Genomic DNA, 26,592 nt, shown 5'->3' with positions numbered 1-26,592 from the left:
TCGGTTTCAGGACTACCTTTTATCCTAGGGTTCAAAATGCCACCTTTCCAAGCCTTGTGAATTCCCATTGTGTTTTTACTCAAACTATTCTCTTCGGCTGGAAAATCTCTTTCCTTTCGGATAAATCCCAAACTCTGACCTTCCCGGAGAGATCCTGTAACATATTAAAATCAACTGTATGTGGCATAGAACTGGGGTGCAGTCTTGTCTCCTCTAATCATGATTTATTGGAGGACAAGATGCCAACAGCAACACTGAAATCTGTATAACTGGCAACCAATTGTGTAATTCATTATAACTGGTGTCCGATCGTCCCGGTATCTTTTATGGCATGACTTGCTTACTATATTTTAAATTCTTAAATATTTAGTATTTAAACTTATGCCAACAAAGCCGGTGCTCAGTAATTGGCGAACTGGTTTCAAGTTCCTTAACAATACAAATCTTGGTAAACTGTCTCTCTAACAAATAACAAACCAGATCGGCAACAAGTGGAAGGGTGGCTACCCTAAATAGACCTCTTCATTTGTTTTATTTCATATCAGTGTGTTCATTCATCTGATTGCTCAACAAACAGTACAATACTATGTACCAGACACTGAATGGTCAACATTCTTCCTATGGTTTTTGATTTTATTAAAGCCCCAGGACAGGACCCATGGGCAGGAAGAGCCGCCAAGAAGTTTCTATTTCTCATGAGAATGAGGAGCTAAAAATTATGACTTGTGAGATAAAAAACTGTCGCCACTTCAGATTTCTGAAAACCTCAGTGTCTACAGTTCCTAAGGTGTCTCTGTGCTCTCCTTTCCCGCTTGAATTTGCTATAGTTATTACTGTTTTCAGGGGTTTTTTTCTTACTCCTACTTTGCTCCAGGGATTGAAAAACAGTTTGTCTATTACTCTTCAGGCTCCATCGGAGTATCTCACTTACCTCTCCCAATGATGCAGGAAGACCGACAGTAACAAAACTTCAGAATATCGATTGCCTAACCCACAGTGAAAAATATCTGTATCCTGGTGAAGGGACACCTGTGACCTGTGACCCTCTGCAAGGGACATTCTTCCCTTGTAGGTTTCTGTGAAGCAGAAGTGGGGTCCAGGGAGGCAGAGGATCTTAAGGAGCATTTTCTCCCCGTCACAGTGAATGAAGAAGCCTGGTGACATGTACTTCTACAGTCAACCTCTCTCTAAGGACCCCCATTATTCTTGTTACCCCAATTTGGTGCCCAGAAATATCATAGACACTAGAACTCTAATTTTCAGTATTTTCTAGCAAAAAAATGCAACCCTTCCGAATTAAGCCATCCTGGCAATAGAAATGTCAATGAAATTGATTCAGCTTCAGGCAAATCTTTTTCATGGTGGCCTGGGATTCATCTTTGGCTCTGATATCTATTTGTGAATAATCCGATTCTCAGTGTTCCAGAAACCTCTTGCTATCGCGACCCACAGATCACAGTGTTCCAATGCCTCTAGCAACAGATCTTAAAAGACAAGGAGGGAAAGGACGCCAGTGAGAATACGGGAGGTGGGGGAAGATTCTGCCACAGTCACAAATAGCTGTGTGAAATTTTGGTGTCTGTCACCCTCTTCCTAATTTCTCCCATTAATTCCAGCCCTAGAAAATTCTGTCTGTACATATTTGCCAGCACTAGATGCTCCTGAGTGCCCCTTATCTTTTTTTTTTAAGTTTATGTATTGAGAGGGGGAGAGAGAGAGAGAGAGAGCAGGGCAGGGACAGAGAGAGGGAGAGAGAGAATCCCAAGCAGGCTCCACACCAGCAGCACTGACCCCGACGCAGGGCTCTAACTCATGAACGTGAGATCATGACCTGCGCCAAAACCAAGAATCAGACACTTAACCGGCTGAGCCACCCAGGCGCCCCACAACTGCATTTTTTGTGCACTGCATGGAAAAGGAAGTCTGTGAGCCGATGGGCCTGTGTAGATAACTGTTATCAGAAGGCCTCTGTGCATGACTTTTTCTTATTATTGATTTTGTGGGGAAAGTTCTCCCCCAAGGAGCCCCTTCTTTTCAGAGGCAGTCATCCATTAAAAGGACCTTTCTGACTTGATTGGAAGTCCTCAGTGGATTCTGATCGTATTGCCTGGACTGCTTGAGCTGGTGAAGGGAAGTTTCTAGGAGGAAAGCGGTATGGGAAGACAAGGAGGTTTGTTGAGTGAGGATCACGGGCTAACCAATAATGATTGGAATCCAAAGGTTTTGGGTTTGTTTTCCCATTTACTTTCTACAGCAGGATCAGAAACCACAGTGTAAGGGCTGTGGCTCAAACAACCTCGCATGATTGGTTTCTTCTTTGTAACTTCACTAGATCAATTTAATAAACATTCACCCATCTCTTCATCCGACAAATATAACGCAGACATAAATTGCATAGGGAGGGTTTGCGACTTGAATGGGTGGTAAGCATAGGCCTCTTTGAGAAGATAACATGGCAGCAAAGGCTAGAAGGTCAGGAAGGTGTGAGGCAGGTCCGTATCTGGAAGGACCAACTGGGTAGAGGGGGATAAGCCAGTGCCAACACCCTGACACCTGAGTGTACCTGAAATGTTCCAGAAATAGCAATGGGGACAGTGTGGCTAAGAGGAGGGGAGCAAGAGTGAGAGTAATAGGAGACGAGTGTTGCTGTGTGCCAGGCTCTGTCTGAAGGCCCTGGGAAAACATGGAACCGTACGGCTAGTCCCCCGTGTCCCTAGAGGGGGACCATTTTATATGGGAGACAGACAGGTAAATAGATAATAGCAAGCAAGTGCTGATATGATACCAGTAACATTTATTGAGAACGTACCGCCCAATACATTACTCCCATGTGTGTTTGCAAAGACCCTGAGAGAGGAATCCTATTCTAAAACCTAAAGACGATGCGATAGAAATCAGAAGGAGTACAGAGCTGTACCGGATGGCAATGGTCAAGTGCACACAGGGCGGCGTAGGTATTAGAGACTGCGGGAAACCTTTCTAGAGGAACTCACCCTCCACTTATATTCTGAAAGACGAGAAGATAAACTTTGACCGTCCAGGGACAGAGGGGAGGCCTGAAGCCTGAGGAAGCAGCGAGAACAGAGCCCTGCGGGCGTGAAGAGGCAGGGCTGGAGCTGAAGGCAGGTTCGGATTGCACGACTGGAGTGTGGGCTGGAGGGCACAGGGCAGGGGCTCACAAACGCAGTCTGCAAGGATGTGCATGCCGGCCAAGGTGTTTGGGCTTCATGCTTAGGGCAATAAGGAGCCGATGAAAGGCTCTAGAAAGGATGTGAATGGGAAATTCATTCTGTCCGCTTTCAGGTGGAGGCCAGCCCCCTGCGAAACAACTCGTAGTCGAGGTTTTCTCGTTTGTTCTCTCTGGCCTGGTTTTCCTACCTGTGGGGGGTGCACACAGGCTTTGGGGGACCGGAGAGAATGCCAAGGCATGCGGGGAGAAGCTGGCTGGGGCTTGAAGCCAGGGAAGAAGGGAGGGGGGCTGCTGTGCTCAGTCCGGGGGTGGCCAAATCCGGGTGTCATCCAGGAGTCCCAGCAACTAGTGCTCGGATAGACAAGCCCTCTGACTTTTCCAAGCAGGTGACGTCTCAGAGGTCGTTTTTCCCGTGTACTGTAGAGCACCTCACCGCCACGGCAGCCTCTCAGGCTCCGTGTAGCCCTTCTGCGGCTTCCCTGGGCGGCAGGCCTCGATATCTAATTGCCTTCTGGTTGCCCATGGTGTGTTCTCGGCATTTTAAGCTATGTCCAAGGCCCAGCTCGTTAGCCGTCCTCACAGACCGGTTTCTTTTCCTTGGCTTTTATTTTATGTATATATATATATACACACATACATATATATTTTTATATATGTATGTGTATATATATTTATTTACATATATATGTATATATGTATATATATTTGTATATAAATATTATATATTTATATTTATATAATATTTATATTTATAAATATATATTTATATAATATTTATATTTATTTTTATATATTTATTTACATATATGTATATATGTATATATGTTTATATATTTATATATAAATATTATATATTTATATTTATATGTATTTATATTTATATATTTATATTTATAAATATATACATTTATAAATATATATTTATTTTTATATATTTATTTACATATATATGTATATGTATATATATTTATTTACATATATATAAATTTTATTTTATTTTTTTTAAATTTTTTTTTCAACGTTTTTTATTTATTTTTGGGACAGAGAGAGACAGAGCATGAACGGGGGAGGGGCAGAGAGAGAGGGAGACACAGAACCGGAAACAGGCTCCAAGCCATCAGCCCAGAGCCTGACGCGGGGCTCGAACTCACGGACCGCGAGATCGTGACCTGGCTGATGTCGGACGCTTAACTGACTGCGCCACCCAGGCGCCCCTATATAAATTTTATTTTTAATAAAAAGTTTTATTTATTTATTTTTATTTATATATTTATTCATAAATTATTTATTTATATAAATGTATTTGTATATATATTTATATAAATTTATTTGTATATATGAATTTATTTATTTATATGTATATTATTTGTATATATGAATTTATTTATTTATTAATTTACATCCAAGTTAGGAGTAGATTCCTGAATGCCCCTTACCCATGTAGCCCACCCCGCCTCCCACAACCCCTCCAGCGACCCTCTGTTCTCTATATTTAAGAGTATTTTATGTTTTGTCCTCCTGCCTGTTTTTATATTATTTTTGCTTCCCTTCCCTTATGTTCATCTGCTTTGTATCTTGAACTCCTCATATGAGTGAAGTCATATGATATTTGTCTTTCTCTGACTAATTTCACTTAGCGTAATACCCTCTAGATCCATCCATGAAGTTGCAAATGGCAAGATTTCATTCTTTTTTGATTGCCGAGTAATACTCCAGTGTATATATATACCACATCTTCTTTATCCATTCATCAGTTGATGGAAATTTGGGCTCTTTCCATACTTTGGCTATTGTTGATAGTGCTGCTATAAACATGGGGGTGCATGTATCCCTTTGAAACAGCACACCTGTATTCCTTGGATAAATATCTAGTAGAGCAATTTCTGTGTCATAGAGTAGTTCTATGTTTAATTTTTTGAGGAACTGCCATACTGTTTTCCAGAGTGGCCACACCAGTTTGCATTCCCACCACCAGAGCAAAGACCCTCTTTCTTCGCATCCTCGCCATCATCTGTTGTTGCCTGAGTGGTTAATGCTAGCCATTCCAACAGGTGTGAGGTGGTATCTCATTGTGGTTTTGATTTGTATTCCCTGATGGTGAGCGATATGGAGCATTTTTGCATGTGTTGGTTGGCCATATGGATGTCTTCTTTGGAGAAGTGTCTATTCATATCTTTTGCCCATTTCTTCACTGGATTATTCGTTTTTTGGGTGTTGAGTTTGATAAGTTCTTTATAGATTTTGGACACTAACCCTTTATCTGATATGTCATTTGCAAATATCTTCTCCCATTCTGTCGGTTGCCTTTTGGTTTTGCAGATTGTTTCCTTTGCTGTGCAGAAGCCTTTTATTTCAATGAGGTCCCAATAGTTCATTTTTGCTTTTGTTTCCCTTGCCTCCAGAGACATGTTGAGTAAGAAGTTGCTGTGGCCAAGGTCAAAGAGGTTTTTGCCTAATTTCTCCTCGAGGATTTTGATGGCTTTCTGTCTTACATTTAGGTCTTTCAACCATTTTGAGTTTATTTTTGTGTAGGGTGTAAGAAAGTGGTCCAGGTTCATTTTTCTGCATGTTGCTGTTCAGTTTTCCCAGCACCACTTGCCGAAGAGACTGTCTTTATTCCATTGGATACTCTTTCCTGCTTTGTCAAGGATTAGTTGGCCATACATTTGTGGGTCTATTTCTGGGTTCTCTATTCTGTTCCATCGATCTGAGTGTCTTTGTGCCAGTACCATACTGTCTCGATGATTACAGCTTTGTAATACAGCTTGAAGTCTAGGATTGTGATGTCTCCACCTTTGGTTTTCTTTTTCAAGATTGCTTTGGCTATTCGGGGTCTTTTCTGGTTCCATACAAATTATAGGATTGTTTGTTCTAGCTCTGTGAAGAATGCTGGTGTTATTTTGATAGGGATTGCTATTTTATACATATTTTAAAAGTTCATTTACCTACTTTGAGAGAGACAGAGACAGAGGGCGCAAGCAGGGGAGGGGCAGAGAGAGAATCCCAAGCAGGCTCTGCACTCAGTCCCAATCCCAAGAGTCAGACACTTAACCAACTGGGCTCCACCCAGGAGCCCCTCTTCCTCGGCTCTTAGTTTTGGTTGCCTGGCTATCACCGTTCTTTACTCAGGCCAAAAACTAGAGGTTACACCTGTCTTTCTGGATTCTTTCCTATTGATTAGACTTCCCATCCAATTGATCCCCAGTCCCGTCACCATCTCCCTGAAATGCTTCTCCACCCCTTGTCTTCCCCTCTACCTCTCTTCCCACTCACCTGGTCTGCTGCAGTGGTCACCCTCCTAAAACACAGGCTTGAACTTGTCACTTCCCCTTTACCTCTCCCCACTGCCTGTGCAATAAAGACAACCTAGGGCTCTTCAAAAGATGACCACGGCCTACTTTTCCAGCATTCTCTTTCCCTCACTCCTCTGAAGTTCCAAACCATGCAGGATTTACTATTTCTTGCACCTGGTACTGTTTTCCTGTTTCTGAGTTTGCTTTTCCTGACACTTTCTGGCGAACCTGTACTCATCGTTTAAAGTCCATCTCAAATGTTACATCCTCTGTGCATCTATCTTTCCCACACATCTCTTGGGCCAGTGGTTCTCAGAGGGGGAAGGTATGTGTGTTGAGGTACATCACAGTCAGAGAAGCTTGTAACATTGCATGTGTCTTTGAGAACCACTGCCTCTGTTGGTCTTGGGTTTCTCCTTTATTCGCCCTTCTCTTCAAGCATTAAAAAACCTCTAGTACCAGGGTACCTGGGTGGCTCAGTCGGTTAAACGGGTTGAACATCCTACTTCGGCTGGGGCCATGATCTCATGGTTCACAAGTTCGAGCCCTGCGCGGGGCTCTGTGCTGACAGCTCAGAGCCTAGAGCCTGCTTCACATTCTGTGTCTCCCTCTCTCTCTGCCCCCTCCCCTGCTCACACTCTGTCTCTCTCTCTCTTTCTCAAAAATAAATACAAAATTAAAAAAAAATCTAGTACCTGTTTGTCCACACTGGTGGACTGTGCACTTCTTGAGAGTAAAGCCTAGGTGTTCTACAGCTATAGCACATAGTAGTTACTCACTGAATGCATTTGTATTCTATTCAATGGACATTCCAGACACATTTCATTAGGATCTTATAGGGCAAAATGTCATGCTTTTTTAGCTTTCTCTCACTAATGCTAATTATTATGAATTTGCATACAAGGTTGGGAGGCTAAAACAGCAAAAATATCAGGACCGGCGTTTATAAAGCTGACTTTAGACAAAACCCACAATGAGAGATCGCACTTGGGTTTTCTCACCAGGCCCCACTCTTGTCCTAATTGTCTACGTTTCGTTCCTTCCTTCACTCCATCGCGCCCCCCCCCCCCACCGCCGCCAATCTGTATTCTTCCTTTCCTTCACTTACTCTCAACTTTTCATGCTTCTGTTCCCCCTTCTGTGCCCTTCTTGGGTATCTCATAAGGACCCTTCCAAACACTCTCCAGTACTTATTGGGCATCCACTGAGTGGCATACACTGTTCTGGGCCAAAGTAACCAAGTTGAGCAGAGTCGGCCAAGGCACTTCAGAGTCAGAAACTTCCCCACGCCCGCTTTTATTGACAAATTGAGGGACATTTAGTGTGCAAAAGGGAAAACAAACAAAAAGCGCATTCATTCGTGTTCCAAGCAGCAGGAAAGAGTTCCCAGTTTCCACCCTTTCTTAAGCCAAAAGGAGTACTCCTAAGAGGAGATCCGGGCAAGATGGAGACTTCTTTTAAAGCTAGATTTCTCCAATTGCGACACATAAATTACCTAGTCGAGGCAAAGGACAGGCCTCGCAAGGGGCCAGGCGGGAGATGTGCTCCATGTGGGCGACCGAATCATCCCATCATCCCATCGTCCCCTTCATTCTAATTTCTTTGTAAATGAACTGCTGCTTTCCCTTTAGGTGAGGCTCCAGAAACCCAGAAGGGCTGACCCAGAGGCGAGCGCAGACCCGGCGAAGACCCGCCGGCCAGGAGACACTATGCAGAGATCTGCTGGACCGGAGCTCCGAAGAGGCAGAGGAGACGGCGGCCGGCGGCCGGTGGACGGGACACTGGCGGACACCGGAGCAGGCGGCGCGCCGGGCGGCAGCCAGCGCCGCCCAAGAGCCAGGCCTCCAGCGCCAGGAGAAGGAGCCTGGGGTGGAAGCCTGGGTGGGACCGGGGGGGAGGGCGGGCCTCCGGAGCAGAGGGCGTGATGGGCAGTCGGTGTCCTCCAATCGCGTCCTGGCGAGGGAGCGGGGCCGGCCAATGAGCGGACGGCTGGGGCCGGCGTGGGGGCCAGGAGCGGGGAGCGCGGCGTGGAGGTGCCAGCGGGCGCGGGCGCGACGAGGCTGGAGCCCCTGTGGCGAGCCGAGCCGAGCGCAGCGGGGACGGGGACCCAGGGCCGCGGCGGCGGCGGCGGCGGCGGCGGCGGCGGCGGCGGGAGGACGATGGCAGTGCCCGCCGGGGCCGAGGCAGTGATTGCAGCCCCAGCCCGCAGGCGCTGGCTGTGGTCGGTGCTGGCGGCGGCGCTCGGGCTGTGTGAGTGATGCCGGGGCCGGGCCGGGGCGGCGGGGGCCTCGCGGGGCCGGCGCCCTTCCCTCGAGGCAGCCGCGGGCCCTGCGCGCCGGGCGCCGAGATGGGGAGGGGGCGCGGCCTGCGCGCTCCGGGGTCGGGGGAGCGCGGAGCCTTCCTTCCTCCCGATCCCTGCGCGTGCGGGAGGAGGGGCGAGCTCCCCACCTTGCTCCTTCCTGGGCGGGGGGCTGTCGGGACCGCGGGCCGGCGGGGTCTCCTGCCCTCCCCGCCTGGGGACCCGGGGTCGCCCGGGCCCGTCTGGGATTCCCGTTCGGGAGCCCGGGGTTCGGGCGCTCTCCACCTATGCGAGGTGGCGGAAGGTGGTAGGGCTTTCATTTGCAAGGCCTTTGTTGGGTTGTTTCCCCGCTTTAAGCGAATGTTTGGTTTTACCTTGTAAGTTCCATTTCGGGTGCTCTCCGATCCATTTTTTAAGGCTCGTGATGGAAGAGCCCTGGGGTCTCGTGCGTCTCGTGTGGCTTGCAGAGCACCCACCGAGGGGACATTCAGATTACCCCTGCTTCGGAAGCAGAGACTGGGAACATCACTGGAATACTGGAATGAGCTGGCTTAAAAGAATTTGGTCAAATACGTAATAACCCCAGGCATAGTCACCGCAGTTTGTCAAGACACAGTAAAAAGCCCGTTTTTCCTTTTCCCTTTTTTTTAAAAAAAATGACCCTTTTTTCTTGCTTAATTTCATGGGTCAACTTAAGGTAAATCCCAGGCTCGATTTATGGCATTGGGTGAGTTGTTTTATGGACATCTGAAGTGTTGGCCATAGGACTTTTTTGTGCTCTTGTTCAAAGCGGCGTACTTGCTGCCTCAGAATGTGGTTAAGTAATGGTTATAGAGAGGGCCAACTCCTGGGAAACCACGTAGACTTTTTCGTTTCTTTTGTTTCTCAAAATACCAGTTGCATCACAGTGTCTGAATACAAGTTTACTCAGTAATTTCTTCCCTGGAAAAGTCTTCGGTGTAATCTTCCGAACCAGGAAAACTTACCATTTAGCCACTGATCCCAACATGGTGAAGTATGAACGTAGAAGTGTCACCCTCCTTGAAAATGTACTTCGTATGCATAAGACAGTCCATTCCCTGTAAATATCTCTAGTGAGGAAAAAAAAAAAAAAGGTTAAAAGTGTGTGTGTGTGGGGGGGGGGGGGGTTGTTGGTGATGATGACAATGTTTGTCTTTTAAGTAAAGGCAGGAAATAGCCTAAAACTAAGGTTTGTCAGAAAGCTCGGGTGCTTCAGACAGAATAATTAGACACGAGAGGTCAGACATTGTACTGAGGACGTCAGGATGATCTTAATTAGACTGAAGGTACTAAAAGAAGCAGAACTGAAAACCTGAGTATTCATGGATATTAATACGAACAGATCATCAGAATGAGAGCTACATTTATCTCGGATGTACCCAGCTCTTCAGTAATGAAAGGTGCATACTGATGTAGAAGTGTCAGCAGCTAAGGTTAGCTTAATTTTAGAAAACGATTGAATGCTGCTTCTTGCCAAATCGTCTTTTTCTGGTCATGGACGGTGTACGTAACAGTTCGTTTTTATAGAAAACCTTCCTGAATTTGATGCAGATACATAGTTACCCAGCAAACCTTTTAAGTACCAAGCACCAGAAGTATTCTAGAAGGACGGTCCCTGACTTCACATCATTTCCAGTTCAGTGGGAGAAACAGAGTGTGATAGTTAATACAAGAAGTCCTTGGATAACGGTGTGCTGTGAGAGCCCTAGGTAGAGCCATCATCTCAGACTGGAGGGCAGGCCACCAGAGGAAGGGGTGCTTAAGCTGAGTAGGCACTGGGCGAGGAAACCGCATATACAGAGTCCTGAATGGACCTGTTGGTCGGTCCGTGTGGTGGGATGTAGGAGTGTGGCTGGGAAAGAGATGGGGGCAGTCAAGGCAGGAGAGCCAGCCAGAGGCACTAACTCACAGAGGACCTTGTTTGCCATTTGTAAGGCTGGGTCTTTATCCTGAGGACTGTGGAGGCTGGTGAAGCCTTTCTTTCTCTGTGGAGACGTGAAGGATGGGTCGGAGTGGTCTGAGACTGAGGAGATCAGAGGGCTATTCTACTACTCCAGAGAGGGGGGCGTGAATGAAAGCAGTGGGATATGAAGAGAGGACACGCTCTTGAGCGCTAGCTAGAGAGTAAATTTGATAGGGCTTGCAAATTGATGTGCTGTCGGCTTGAAAGAGGAGGGTAAGGTGATCCTAAGGTTTGGGGCTTGGGAAGCTGAGCCTATTTTGGGCAGGTGGGGCTTCTCACAGGTCAAGAATGTGGATGAGGGAATAGCGTGTGAGGAAGGTGGTGATGAAGTTACTTTGGGGTATGTTGAGCTTTACACGCTGCTGAGACATCCTAATAGAAGTGGGCAGAAGACAGTTGGGATAGATGGTGCTGGAGAGATGAGGAGAAAGCTCTGGTCGGAAGCACCGATTTGGGAGGCATCACAGAAGAGAGTAAAAGCTTGCATGGTTTGGATGAGGTCACCGTGGAAGAGTGTGTTGAAGGACATAGCAGAGGGCCGAGGACGGAGCCCTGGGCTATAGGGAACCTGGGAGGGAGGTCTGATGAGGAAATGAAGAACGGGAAGAATGTGGTGTCTTGGAAACCAAGACCGAATGAAGGTTGAAGGAAGAGATAGTGGTTAACAGTGTCAGATGAGGATTGAGTGCATTTGGCAATTGTCGTGTCTCTGATCACCTTTACATAGGAAGGACACACACAGGGTCTGAAGAAGGAAGCTCTGTGATTGGCACCACCCATTTCAGTAAATGGCTTTCATCTAATTGCCCAACCCAGAAGGCTGGGACCCACCCTCGATTCCGCCCTGCCCCTCATCAAGCCCCACATCCGGTTCTGCCATCGCCCAAATGCCTTTGGAATTCACCCCCTTTTTTTTCTTGTCAACGAACAGTCCGCTTTTAGCATTTTAGGCAGAGTCACGCAGCTGGTCTCCCCCATTTCCCCATCTTGCCTCTTTTTAATCCATTCTTCGCCCAACTGCAGGAATGATTTTTAGAAAAATGTAATCAGATCGTCTTACTTTCTTGCTTACAGTCCTTAATGGCTTCCCCTGACATTCTCAATGACTCACCAGCTTCTCCCCATGGCCTGCGGTGCTTTGTGTGAGATCTGGTTACTGCCTCTCTGACTTCAGCTTGTGTCACTCACCCCCTTGCTCACTCTATTCAAGCCACACTGCCATCTTGTTCTCTTTGACACTCATCCCCCTCTCAGGTCCTGTGCATTTGCTGTTCCGGCCCCCTGGCATACCGTTTCCCCAGGACTGCCCAGAGCGGTCTCCTTTTCATCAGTGAGGGCATAAATGTCACTTTTTCAGGGGCACCTGGGTGCCTCGGTTGGTTAAGTGACCGACTTTTGATTTCAGCTCAGGTGGTGATCTCATGGTTCATGAGTTCAAGCCCTGCATTGGGCTCTGTGCTGACAGCACAGAGCCTGCTGGGATTCTCTGGTCCCGTGTCTCCGCAGCTCTCTTGCTCGCATGCACACACATGTGCTTTCTCTCTCAAAAATAAATGTCTTTTTATATAAATGTCTCTAAATGTCTTTTTTTCAGAGAGGCCTTTCTCTAACCACCCTATCCAGGGGAGTTCCCTGTTATCATTTCCTGGTCCTTTGTTTATTTCTTTTTTGTAATTTCTAACTATTTGGTTTTTCTTCTTTCCTCCCTGAGAATCCAGGACAGATAGCGTTTGTCTTGTTTATATAAATATCCCCAGTGCTTAGCACAGTGGATAGGATAGATGCTAATGGTTGTTAAAGGGCAGTGAGGCATATGTATGTCTCAATAACAGTTTGTTAGTAGTTTGTAATCTGTAGTTAGGATTTAGCCTGGCGCATAGCGGGTATCCAGTGTTTCTTGAAACAAGGAATATTGGGGCGCCTGGGTGGCTCAGTCGGTTAAGCGTCCGACTTCGGCTCAGGTCACGATCTCGTGGTCCGTGAGTTCGAGCCCCGCGTCGGGCTCTGGGCTGATGGCTCAGAGCCTGGAGCCTGCTTCCGGTTCTGTGTTTCCCTCTCTCTCTGCCCCTCCCCCGTTCATGCTGTGTCTCTCTCTGTCTCAAAAATAAATAAACGTTAAAAAAAATTTTTTTAAATAAAAAAAAAAAAAAAAGAAACAAGGAATATTTTTTCCCCAAGTGTGATTTCATGTATCATCTGGTTATTTTCACTCTTTAAGTATGTGTGCGATAAATTAACATTCTCCAACTACTTTATTTTTTTTAGTTTCCTTATTTATTTATAAGCTTATTTATTTATTTTGAGCGAGACAGAGAGAGTGTACGAGGGAGGGGCAGAGAGAGAGGGAGAATCTCAAGCAGGCTCCGTGCTATCAGCTTAGAGCCTGACGCGGGGCTCAAACCTACAAACTGTGAGATCACGACCTCAGCCAAAATTAAGAATAAGAATCGGACACTCAACTGACTGCCCCTTAAGGTTTATTTATTTAACTAATCTCTACACCTGATGTGGGGCCTGAACTCATGATCCTGAGATAGAGAGTCACATGCTCTTCTGACTGAGTCAGCCAGGCGCCCTCTTCAACGACTTTAAACATCATAGTTCTGGAATTACTAGTTATTACATATTTAAATTATTTGATCATGTTTGTTGTAGCCCTTAAGTGTTTTGTCAATAGGACTTTTCTATTACTTGACGCTTGTTGCCAAGATTTAGACTTGAGACACTACCTCTGCAGTTGAAACGCCACGGATCTCAGTACTAATTCCGTCAGCCTTTTGCTGATTTACCCGTCAGGATACTAAAACTTAGTCTTAAAAAAAAATTCTACCACTTGTTTTTACTCTAACTCTAGCATAGCCACTAGGCTCAGATACTGCCAAAAGAAGAAATGAAAACAAGTCCTCTGTGAAAGATCTAAGTGAAAAGTACATGAAGCGAAGTTTGTGTTTTCACCAAGTCTTTATGCACTAAATAAACACCTACCGAGTGCCGGGCGCCCTTTGAATTACTGTGGATGCAGCAGGGAGACTGGATCCTCCACAGGATGGGTATGCTTCAATCATGAATAATAAAGGACAGATTATGAGGCGCCTGGGTGGCTCAGTCAGTTGAGCGTCCGACTTCGGCTCAGGTCACGATCCGCAGTCCGTGAGTTCGAGCCCCGCGTCGGGCTCTGGGCTGACGGCTCGGAGCCTGGAGCCTGCTTCGGATTCTGTGTCTCTCTGCCCCTCCCCAGCTCGCTCTCTCTCTCTCTCTCTCTCTCTCTCTCAAAAATAAACTTTAAAAAACAACATTAAAAAAATAGATAAAAAGGGGCGCCTGGGTGGCTCAGTCGGTTGAGCGTCCAACTTCAGCTCAGGTCACTATCTTGCGGTCCGTGAGTTCGAGCCCCACGTCAGGTTTGGGCTGATGGCTCAGAGCCTGGAGCCTGCTTCGGATTCTGTGTCTCCCTCTCTCTCTGCCCCTCCCCCGTTCGTGCTCTGCCTCTCTCTCTGTCCCAAAAATAAATAAAAAACGTTGAAAAAAAAAAAAAAGAAAGTATGATTCACCTATTATGCAAATTCACAGAATTAAAAAAAAACCCATAGAGCACTATTTGTATTACAAAATAGGTATTTGTTTCAACTCACAAAGGACACATGAGATTTCCTTGATGGTTGATCTTTCCTACTGAGTTTTTAGAATGCAATTTGATTGGGAAAGACTCCATCTATGTGGTTTTTCAGAAATATTGCTGCATCTAGAAAATGCTGGCCTACCTGTTAAATATTTCTCACATTCCCTTCTATTCCCACTGAGGCTGATTCATGTGATTCCACAATCACATTTTTCCTGGATGATTAGAATCTTCCACGGGCCCCCAAAGCCGGTGTTTTTATTTAAGTTGTATCTTTTATCTGAGAATTTGAATTCTCTGTAAAACGTGCATCTCACGTGTACCTAAACCTTGTGAAGATTTTAATCTTGCTCTCTCCGACCACTGGCATAATTTGCAAAGCGAGAATAAAGGGTTTGCTCTGACAGAATTTTTATGGATTCGTTTGGTCTTTAGGTCCCATCGAAGGGAATTTAATTATTAGAAAAACTAGAAGGTCTCGAGTATCGTACGGCTCTGGGTCTTGGTCCCTGCGGCTGAGGAGATACGAAGTCTTCGTGTATCTTGAGTGATTTTCCTTTCTTCCTTTTCCACTCTTAGTTTGCCAAGTGCTTGACATTAGCAATGCCCTAGAGTCTAGACCACAGTCCTTGGGACTTTGACTGCCACAAGAAGTTAGAGATCAGTTGGCTTTGGGCCCATTCCTAGTGCCTAAATTGAGAAATTTGATGGTCTCTTGGGACCTTTATATCTTTGCCCTTAAACCTCTTTATTCATTATCTTTTTGAATGCATGTGGCTGCTGTAATTTTTATTCACTTATAATTTTCTCTTGGTCCCATTAAGCCTTTATCAAGAAAAGGATGATTTCATTAATAAATGGTTCGATTATTTATTTATTTTTCTTCCAAACTCAGGGGTCTCTTTAGAAATTGTGATACTTTGCAGTACCTCTGATTGACTGGGCATGTAGTTGCAATGTGGTTGGCCCTTGAAGAACACTGGGGTTAGGGACGCCGACCACCCCCCCCCCCAGTCGAAAATTCAGTTACAACGTTGCTTCCTGAAAACTTAACTGCTAATGGCCTACTGTCGACTCCTATTGTTCAAGGGCTCAACTGTAGTTTTCTAGCAACTGATATACTGTACCCAGACCTTAGTTGTAATTAATTGGGTTTAGAAATGTACTATGTCTTTACCTAGCCTGTTATTTATTATTTATTTATTTATTTATTATTATTATTATTTATTATTATTATTGTAGATAACTGCCACACAGATTGAAATCCACAACTTGAGCGCAGTTAGTATCATGCTGTAACCAACTGAACAAACTTTGATGAATTTGCAGTGAACATTGCTCATGCTAGGACTCTGATGTTCTACTTTGGGATCTGGGGAATTTATTCTGTGCAATTGAAAGACATTTTTGGGGGTGCCTGGGTGGCTCAGTCAGGTAAGCATCTGACTTTGGCCCAGGTCATGATCTTACGGTTCGTGGGTTCAAGCCCCGTGTCAGGCTCTGTGCTGACAGTGTGGAGCCTGCCTGGGATTCTCTCTCTCCCCCTCTCTCTCTGCCCCTCCCCTACTTGCATGCTTGTTCTCTTGTTCACTGTCTGTCTCTCAAATAAATAAGCTTTTAAAAAAAATAAAAAATTATTTTTAAGATGCCTTTATCAAAATTAAGAAATGTGTTATTCTTTTGTCTTCAGTCGTGAAGGAACACAGTGTGGAGTTATGTCACTTGTGCTTTTTCCAGATAGCACTTGAAAAAAATGAAGGTGCTACATTGAGCTTCACTGAGAACTTTATGAGTCTGCACCAGACCGTGTCTTATAGTTAGTTACTCTCCAGTCACGTTCAGGTTGTATTTGTTATATAGCCTTCTTCTACCTAAGTGATAGGTAAAAGACTCAGTTTCCTAAGAGAAAAATGTGTTAAAATGCAAATATTTGAAATCTCCTAAACGGCTAAGAAGGGCAGAGAGAAAGTGAGTAGTTAGGGAGAAATTTTGAATTGATTGATATATCTGTCTGTATAGATACAGGTTCTGTGTGTGCGTGCGTGCGTGCGTGTGTGTGTGTGTGTGTTCTACGGTCTATAGTTCCTGTTTCTTAGCCCTTAGAAATTTGGATTTAGAACTAGCTTCCTGTTGTCTTTTGCTCTGCCTTTAGCGACTGAGTGCTTACTGTGTGCCAAGCCTTTGCTAAGCAACTTACGTGCATTGTCTCATCAACTCATTACAATTCTGTGATAATTATTATTTTTATGAATTTTATAGATGAGGAAACGAAGAATCAGATAGGTTGTGTAACTTGCCCAAGGCTACACAAAGCTCATATATGATGGAGTTGGAACTCAAAGCATATATTTTTGCAACTTCTCTGCTGTATTATAGAATTTCTCTTGCGAAGTCTCCAAACATTTTTTAGGAGGCTCTTGGCATATCTGAAATGTTTACAGAGCGTCTTTACTCTGTCCCACGGTGTCCACCAATTTCCTTCTCTTTGTGGTAATGTTTGTGTGAGACTCTCCAAGCCTCCGTACTGCTGATTCTGCTCTGGAGACACAGAGCCTCTGTGTTGAAGCCATCCTTACGAACAGCGTGGAGTCTGTTCCACCCAATGCTCTGACTACTCCTCAGGGATTTTTAAAGATTTATTATTTATTTTTGAGAGAGAGAGAGAGAGAAGGAATGCGGGAGAGACAGAAAATCCCAAGCAGCCTCTGCACTATCAGCACAGAGCCGGATGCAGGGCTCGAACTCATGAACCGCAAGATCGCGACCTGAGCTGAAATCAAGAGTCAGATGCTTACCCCGACAGACACCCAGGCGCCCCTACTCCTCAGGGATTTTTAATCTTGAGTGGTTTTCGTAGGTTCTTCTCCCTCTTACGCAGATCCTTCTGGCTAGGACACAGCCGGAATCTAGTCAGCCAAGTGTCTGACTCCATGCTGGGCTCAGAAAGGTCCCTTGCCCCTCTTCAGGAGGCTCTACATGTGGACCAGGCCACTGAGCCTTTGCCTCTCTGCTTGGGCTGAGTTCTTCTGGAGGCTGTGCTGATCTTTCTGCAGTTAGACCAGTGGCAGGCTTACCCTGCAGGACGTCCACACAGGCCCAGGGTGTTTGCAGCAGAGGCTCCTCGCCGGTGCCTCTCTTTGGCCCCTGCACCCCTGCGCCCCATTGCCCGAGGCCCTGTGGCCCTGTGGCCCTGCCGTCTGCCTCTAGAGGAGGTCCAGCCCTGAACTTGTGGGGACTTGGTCTTCATCAGCTTTCCACTGTTAGGAACTTAATTTTTTTCCCCCGGTGCCTGGCAGTGTAGAAGAACCCTGGTGAGAGCTGCTGAATCGTACATCATGGAGAAGGTAGAGAAAGTCTTGACAGTAAGTCGAGGCGACACCGATTGCGATCAGGTTGTCATGCGTGCGCTTCAGAAAACAGAACACGCTGGGGGGCAGTTTCTCGTTCTCCCTTCAGACCGTAGCTTCGCAGCCTCTTGTGAGCACTTTAAAATCTCCAGATCTCTGGAAACCGAACGTTTTTTTCTAAGCTTGACACAGTCTTTTGGTTGCAGAACTTGACCGGTACTAATGAGAGCCTGTTTTTAGGCACGCTCCCACTCGGTGTGACTGATACGTGTTTCACTGCAGAAATACTGATGTGTTTGGTTACGGGATGCTGCCCGGGGCCCTGCCGGGGCTGGGAGATGATATATAGTGTAGGCATTGTATTAATTTTTTTTTTTTTTTTAAATTTTTTTTTTTTTTTTTTAACGTTTATTTATTTTTGGGACAGAGAGAGACAGAGCATGAACGGGGGAGGGGCAGAGAGAGAAGGAGACACAGAATCGGAAACAGGCTCCAGGCTCTGAGCCATCAGCCCAGAGCCTGACGCGGGGCTCCAACTCCCGGACCGCGAGATCGTGACCTGGCTGAAGTCGGACGCTTAACCGACTGCGCCACCCAGGCGCCCCTGTATTAATTTTTTTTAAACCTGAAAAATTCTCCATCCGAAACACATCTGGCCCCAGGGGTTTTCGGTAAGAGGTTGTGGGCCCGTACAGTATTTTATCTCTGAAATTTTCTCTTACTCTTGTAAATACCAAGAGCAACAGAACACGTTTTTAGTTCTTTAAGTATTTTGGTACATAGAGCTAGTGGTTTGCCACTTAAACACCTTCATTCAGATTCCTTTTTTTAATTTATGCTAGTTTGGACCCGGCCTCCCCTTTACTGAGGGGTTCTGGGTCTGTAAAGTGGCTCAAGGTTGGAATTGATCGAGGACATGTGACTTTATGTTTTTATGACTCAAGACTTTAATTCACTTGACCTACAACTTTTCTGCTTATAAAGATCAAGTAAGGGGGCGGCGCCCGGGGGGCTCGGTCTGTTAAGCGTCCGACTCTTGATTTTGGCCCAGGTTACGATCTCGCGGTTCGTGGGTTCGGGCCCTGCGTCGAACCGTGGGATTCTTTCTCCCTGTCTCTCTCTCTTCCTCTCCCTCTCTCTGCCCCTTCCCCCGCCTCTCTCTCAAGAGAAATCAAGACAAACCATTAAAAAAAAAGTCTTTACGGGGCGCCTGGGTGGCGCAGTCGGTTAAGCGTCCGACTTCAGCCAGGTCACGATCTCGCGGTCCGTGAGTTCGAGCCCCGCGTCGGGTTCTGGGCTGATGGCTCAGAGCCTGGAGCCTGTTTCAGATTCTGTGTCTCCCTCTCTCTCTGCCCCTCCCCCGTTCATGCTCTGTCTCTCTCTGTCCCAAAAATAAATAAAACGTTGAAAAAAAAAATTAAAAAAAAAATAAATAAAAATAAAATAAAAAAAAAAAAGTCTTTACATGTCAAGTAAGAACTGAGGAGGCTGCCCGTCTGTATCTCTTCTAGGAACACCACGATCATCCAGCTAATGCTGCAGGTCTGTGCAAGGCTGGCTGTTCTGATTCTGCCCTCACTCCAGTGTTGAGGTACCCGGACCCACCTCTGCCGCTTGGCCCCTGCCACTCCAGGAAGCACTTCCTTCCATCGCCTTTAGGAGGCACTGTTCCCACCGGAGGGCTGGCTTACAAAGTAATCACAGAGCTTTTCAGGGATGCCGGGGCTCCTCCCAGAAATTCATTTCTTACCGTCATGGGGAAAGGTGTGTCTGCTGGACCCCCCCCCCGGGGGAGTGGGGGGGGGTGGTGAGTAGGTCTCAAATGACAAATCCACTCTAACGTTCCAGTCTACCTAAGCCTTTGAATCCCTTCCTCTCTATTAACCCGAGACAGGCCTGGCACTTCATGTTCATTTGCTGTGGCCGCTTGTGATCCACGTTTCGGCCGAGGAACCAACTATTAGAGCTCTTTGTGACTCTCTGAGCTGCAACACGAAGTGCAGAACCTCTGTTGAGCGCGCCCGTATCGATAAATTTGGCCTGATGCACTTTTGTTTCTTTTACTGTTCTCCCACACGCAGTCCCTGGATCTCTGTCTGTATAAATGAGAAAAACCCAGTAGTTCTTTTGGAGTGTAGTGGGTCTCCTCGTGGGTCATGCTCTGTACCTCCGGGGGCCTTCTGTGACTTGAGTCTGGTTCTAAATCTGGAAGCACAGAGGAGTGGGGGGTGTGGGTCCCGAGGAGAGTCGTGTCTTTCAGGGCAGCTGCCTCCGAGAGGCCATCACCGTTTTCTCAGGTTAGTCTGCTCAGGCAGGTGTCTTCTACTGAGAGAGGACTCGTCAGTGTTTAGGGGTTCAGTGTCTCCACCTTATCAGAGTCTTCCCACAGCGTCCCCGGTTTTCAGGGTTCTAGTCCTTTCTAGTCAGTGCTCTCACTTTAATAGATGCCCTGTTGGGGCGCCTGGGTGGCGCAGTCGGTTGAGCGTCCGACTTCAGCCAGGTCACGATCTCGCGGTCCGTGAGATCGAGCCCCGCGTCGGGCTCTGGGCTGATGGCTCAGAGCCTGGAGCCTGTTTCCGATTCTGTGTCTCCCTCTCTCTCTGCCCCTCGCCCGTTCATGCTCTGTCTCTCTCTGTCCCAAAAATAAATAAACGTTGAAAAAAAAAATTAAAAAAAAAATAGATGCCCTGTGAGGTTAGGAGTTCTGTTTGCTTTGTAGTTCAGCGCCTCTCAGGATGAGATTCTGGGCTTGGTGTCCTCAGTCTCGGCTCTGTGGCTAAAGCAGATAAGGGTCTCTTTCAGGATAGAGAAATTTTCTGATCATTTGTTCAGAAATTCACCTTGGAATTCGGACCCCCTCTTTCCCACCTTATCTAGTGACCTGAGGAACAGTCAGCCGATATCATTGTATTCATTAGTTTGATGAGTGTTCAAAGGTATTACATACTTGGTGACCCAGAACCTTGCCTTTATAAGTGTTTGATTAGTAGGATATCCAGTGGTGATGTTTACATATCTCTTTGACCATATCGTGCCATGGACTATCGGTGCTCTCTTTACCTACTGGAAATTGAGTCATTTGTGTCTTTAAATCTAATCACATTAGAAAGCCAATTCCAGACACCCCAGGATCAGATTCAGAAAACTGGGCCTAGAGATTCTGTTAGTCTAGAACCATTCTCTGTACCCAAATCGGTATTCGTGTTTGAGAAACAGAACCATAAGGATGGATGGATGGATAGATGGATGGGTGGGTAGATAGATAATTTTAAGGAAATGACTCACACAGTTATGTAAGCTTAGTAATCCTAAAATCTACAGGATAGGCCAGCAGGGTAGAGATTCAGGGAACTAGTATAGTTTGAGTCTAAGGGCAGTCTACTGGTAGTATTCTTCTTCAGGGGTGGTTAATCTTTTGTTCTTTTACAGCTGAATGGATGAAGCCCCCCTACACCGTGAAGGATAATCTACTTTTGCCAGTTTCAGTGTTTCAAAAAACAACTTCATAGAAACATCCAGATTAATCTTTGGCCAAAGATTATTGGTCCATCAGCCAAGATGATACAAAAAAGTAACCACCACACCAGGAATGAATTATACCAGATAGGCCGTAGGTGGAAATCTCAAATTGTTGATGTGGCCGGGTTGCGAACAGTTCTGTTCTTTGCTCTGTTTCAGCACTTCCTGTCCACATCTCATGTCATTCAGCACTTCCTGTCCACATCTCATGTCATTCAGTACTTCCTGTCCACATCTCATGTCATGATGTCTGACCTCCTCTCACCCATGTGACACTTTGATAAAGGCCACCTGATATCGCCAAACCCAATGACCTGTTCCAGGCCTTTTCGTTCCGGACTTCTTTGCTTTCTTTGATGATCTGATCTAACTTCCTCTGTCTTTGAGACGTCGCTTCTGCTTCTCATTGCTCTTCCGTTCGTCCCAAGCCTTTCCCTCCCTCTGGTGCCCTGGCGTTGATTTTCCTTCGGTTCTGCTCTCAGCCCTCTGGTAGTCTCCCCATGTGCTCATCTTTGGTGACCTTCTCCTTTCGTTCTTTCTATCACAACCCATATTCGGTAGATACAGGCATTCCATAAGGATTCGTTAGGGAAGCGGTGACTCCCAAATGTGTCTTCATCACCCTGAACTGCAGACTCTTGCGCCTTGTCCACATACTTTCCTCAGAGCATCTAGAGGCACCCCGACCCCGACCCCGCATATTGAAAACTCAACTCCACGTATGTCTCCTTTCCCACACTGCACCTCCGCTCCACCCCCCCCCCCCCGCCGCATTCTTCTCATGTCCCGCTGTCCCATTTGCTTTTCCCTCAGTCGCCCAAGACAAAGGCTTGAGCATCATCTTAGAATCCTCCCTTTCCCTCCCCCACCTCCGTGAATGTAATCAGAGTCTTGCCAGCGTTTCCCTTCTATTTCTGAATCCATTTCTACCTTTCCAGTGTGCTGGGACAAGTCCCAGTCATTTAAGCCCAGGTTACCAAGAGAGCCTCCTCACAGGTCTCGCCTCCGCGACACGCTCCCCTCTGGTCTACCCTCCCAGCTGTTGCCAGAGGGGTTTTTCATGGGCGGATGCAATCAGGCCACTCCTGTGCTAAGACCCTTCATCCCTATTATCTCTGGGATGAGCTCGGGTCCTGAACTTGATTCCTCCGTCCTGCCCTCATCTGCGCTCATCGCCTGCCATTCTCTTCCTTGCACTCCACTGATTGTTTGCAACGTTTCTGCCTGATACTCATTTTGCCTTCTTGATTTTGTGTATGATGTATTCAGTCTCCCTCTTGATTGCCCTTCTCTGTATTTGTTTACCTGGCTGACTCCTATGTAGCCTTTCCATCGCAAGTGCAATGTCATCTAGCAGATATCCCCAGGTAAGGCCAAGCACCCTGCCTCTAAGCTTCCTTTCTGTTGCCTTATATAAGATTATCTTTTTATAAGATAGCTTCTCCAAATGCAGAAACTGTGTCTTATTCATCTCTGGGTCTCTAACATTTAGCACAATACCTAGACCATGGGAAGCATTTAGTAGATATTAGGCGAACCATTAAACTGAACCCCAGGTGGGAACTGTAAACATCAGAGCAGAGAGTGAGCGAAAATAAGGAGACAGGTCCTCCTAGAACTTGGGACCTCAAGATCCAGGGAGCAGTCAGGCCTTACTCCAGACACTGGACTTGACAGTGATATGGCTCAGGGGGAAACCATCTAACCAAGCTCTCAAGGGCACGATATTCAGTAAGAACATAATGTCAGCTTATTAACTCAAAGTAAGCATTATAAATGCTGGGGCAGGGGGCAAAGTGGTTAAGTGGATGGGGTTGGTAGTGCATTTTTCTCCCCTGTGTAAAGACAGACTGTCCTCACAAGATAGTCCAGGGAATATGGGATCATCAGAGTGACCACAGTGGCAATGGTAGCCTGAAATAGCTTTCTGTCCGTGGTAGGAATATATATATATATATATATATATATATATATATATATATATAATGAACTGACAGATGCATTGGGCTGGTTAAGTCCTGCTCTTCACTGGCCAGTGTTGCCCCGCACTGACAATGACACCTTAGACATGAAGAGACAGCCTAGAAACCTTGACTGGGCTTTAGAGTTTCCTGTGTCTTGAGAGAGCCCCTAGACAGAGGGCCTGTCGCATAGAGTGGATTCTCCACGGGTGAATAGTATTACCCGTTGAGGGTTGATGCTTCTCGTTTCAAAATTCGTTAGCCTCTGTGTTTTTCTTAATCTGTTTTTTTTTTATCAGGTTTTGAGGTATTTACTACACCAACATAACATGGAAAGAATGTTGGACACAGGCGTGCACAAAAATGAACACACGTGTGGCGGACGCCCGTGGCACCTAGCAAGGCGATGGCCCCAAGTAAAATGAGCATATCGCTGCCAGCCCCGTTACTGCTGATGCCCATTGCTCTCGTGTGTAGTCTCCCTACTGTTTATAACAAAATATATTATTTTTTTCCTTACATGTCTGCTCTTTCTTGGCTCTCCCACTACAGTGTAAATCTACACTGAGGCCCAGAAAAGAACCTGAAACGGTGGGAAGCCAGTAGATGTCTGTTGAGTTGTGGGTCAGCATATAGCAACGTGTTGCTATATACTTGGTTCAAGTAAAGTTTTGAGATACAGGAGCTTTCTGAATATCTAAAATAAAAATTAAAACTCTAAAATCGGGGCCCCTGGGTGGCTCCGTTGATTGAGTCTTGATTTCAGCTCAGGTCATGAACCCAGGGTCTTGGGAGCCCTGCGTTGGGCTTTCTGCTGAGTGTGGAGCCTGCTTAAGATTCTCTCTCTCTCCTGCCTTTCTCCCTGAGCGCACACACTCTCTCTCTCTCTCTCTCAACCAAAAAAACTGTCTAAAATTTTCAGGTATAATTTACCTTATAAAAGCATAGAGTTTGAGCTCTGAAAGTCTCAGCAGGTGCTGCCTGCCTCTGAGCATTGCCATGACACCCCCCCCCCACACACACACACAGGGAGCCCCAGGGAGCCTGCTGAGCAGCTTTCTACCTGGGGAACAGGCCAGAGGGCTTGTTTTGTACCTCCCTCTCAGGGAGTGTCTGCATTTTCCCCTCATTTGTCATATCCCTGTTGACCACAGTCACCTGCAGGGAGTTTCCAGGCGCGTGCTGCCTCTTGAGGAGTTGTGTCTTACGGCTCTGAACATCTGCTCTGACCATCTGTCCTACCCGCTTGTCTTCCCCGAACCTCGTCAGTACCGGAAAATGCACCAGCTCCAAAACCTCCCCCTGTCGGTCAAGCACCCTCCTCTTCTTCGAGTCTGACTGCAATACTTTCTGGAACTCATTACCTCTGATGCCTCCCCATTTTCTTATTTACGTGAATCACTTCCTGGCTGCTCCTCTCCCCTTCTCCAGCCTGGAGTCTGTGATCCATTGTTAGAATCACTTCCTTGCAAAAATTCCTGCCTCCTTTGCCCTTCTGTCCCTTCATTGTACTGGGTGGGGAATACAGCTTTGGGGAAACCCGAAGCTCTTTTCGTCTAGCCAGAGCTTTATTGCTTTAGTTATTGCCTCTCTTTGGATCGTTCTTCTTACAATACACCCTTTCGCTACCTTTCCAGGCTCCGGCTCTCAGCAGAATTTCTCAAGAACTGCCTGTACTCCTGTCTCTGCACACACTTCCTTCCTTCCCATCCTTCTGGAGTCCAACCTTGTCACAGCTGCTTCCTCCTCATACAGACTTCTCCTGTCGGGATTGTCCGTGCGCTCCAGGCTGCCAGTCCCTCTCTACCCTTTGCTGTGGTCATCTTCTGAGACCTTTCTGCCACGCCCCTTCCCTTGGCTTCCTGACACCCCGTTCTCTGGTTTTCTTCCCTTCTCACAACTTGCCCCCGTCTTCCCTCCATACCTGACCTCGACAGCTCAGTGCTCCTCATCACTGAAGCCTGGCCCTTATCTTTCTCTACATTATTGTCCAATGTGGTGACATTTTCTTCTGTGATTTAATGTTTTAATGTTTTATATATTTTTGAGAGAGAGAGAGAGAGAGAGACAGGATATGAGTGGGGGAGGGGCAGAGAGAGAGAGGGAGACACAGGATCCGAAGCAGGCTCCAGGCTCCGAGCTGTCAGCACAGAGCCCGATGCGGGGCTCGAACTCGTGAACCATGAGATCATGTCCTGAGCCGAAGTCGGATGCTGAGCCACCCAAGTGCCCCTCTTCTGTGATTTTAACGACCACCTGTGTATTGCTATCTTCAGAAATGTATACACAGCCAAGACCTCTGTGAGCTTCAGCCCTCCATATCCTGGTACCTACTTGACTCCATTCGGAGGTGTGTAGACGTCTCAGACTCAACATTTGCAACAATGCAGGTTGATTTCTCTTCCTTCTCCCCAGCTAAACGTCCAGCTCTATGAGCACCTTCATTTATCTATTTGTTCAGGCCAGAAACCCAGGAGTCACTCTTGGTTCATTTTTCTTCATTCCCGCGTTCAGTCGTCAGCACGAAGTCCTGTTTAGGTTTATGGGTACGTTTTATCACTGAAAAACAGACACTTGGTGACAGTATTCGGCACGATTTCTTATGGCTGTCACAACCAGCCTCATAGGCACACAGCCAGTGCAGTCACACGGGGCACCGCACTCAGAAGGACCCCGCAATCAACTTGGGGTTTAATGCTCTGAGGTCACCGTCTTGAAGCTCTTAATAATTTTATCTTTTTAAAAAATTATTTATTTAAGTACTCTCTACACCTAACGTGGGGCTTGAACTCACTACCCTGAGATCAGGAGTCGTATGCTTCTCTGACTGAGCCAGCCAGGCACCCCAGTAGTTTTTTCTTTGCTTGTTGTGTTTTTTTTTTTTTAATGTTTATTTATTTTGCAGAGAGAAAGAGAGCGTGAGGGTGCATGCATGGGGGAGGGGCAGAGAGAGAGAGGGAGAGAGAGAATCCCAAGCAGGCTCTGTCCTGAGCAGAGCCCAGCTGAAGGCTCGAACTCACGAACTGTGAGATCATGACCTGAGCCGAAATCAAGAGTCAGACGCTTAGCCAACTGAGCCGCCCAGTCCCCCTCCCCAATAGTTTTATCTTTGAATGTGTGCTTTAAAAAAATTTTTTAATGTTTATTTTTATTTTGAGAGAGAGAGAGAGACAGAGTGCCAGCAGGAGAGGGGGAGACACAGAATCCAAAGCAGGTTCCAGGCTCTGAGCTGTCAGCACAGAGCCCGACGCGGGGCTCGAACCCACGGACTGTGAGATGATGACCTGAGCCGAAGTCAGATGCTTAATCGACTGAGCCACCCAGGCGCCCCTTGAATGTGTGTTTTGTCCATGAGTCTGATGGGACAGTGGGGTATACAC

General features: G+C 46.5%; 1 protein-coding gene across 1 annotated transcript in view; it reads left to right on the top strand.

The window, feature by feature from the left end:
• MPZL1 (myelin protein zero like 1) overlaps positions 1 to 26,592 on the top strand; it is a 72,538-nt gene that overhangs the window by 886 nt on the left and 45,060 nt on the right. Inside the window, exons 3-4 of the mRNA XM_047076470.1 lie at positions 8,138 to 8,364; positions 8,445 to 8,733. Of these exons, the coding sequence (XP_046932426.1) occupies positions 8,138 to 8,364; positions 8,445 to 8,733 (516 nt within the window). The remainder of the gene's footprint in view (positions 1 to 8,137; positions 8,365 to 8,444; positions 8,734 to 26,592) is intronic.

The sequence above is a fragment of the Lynx rufus genome, unplaced genomic scaffold (genome assembly GCF_022079265.1).
Source record: "Lynx rufus isolate CCGP_SWC_20201006 ecotype Redwood Valley unplaced genomic scaffold, mLynRuf1.p SCAF_15, whole genome shotgun sequence".
Taxonomy (NCBI): domain Eukaryota; kingdom Metazoa; phylum Chordata; class Mammalia; order Carnivora; family Felidae; genus Lynx; species Lynx rufus.
This window is presented reverse-complemented; position numbering and strand designations above follow the sequence as displayed.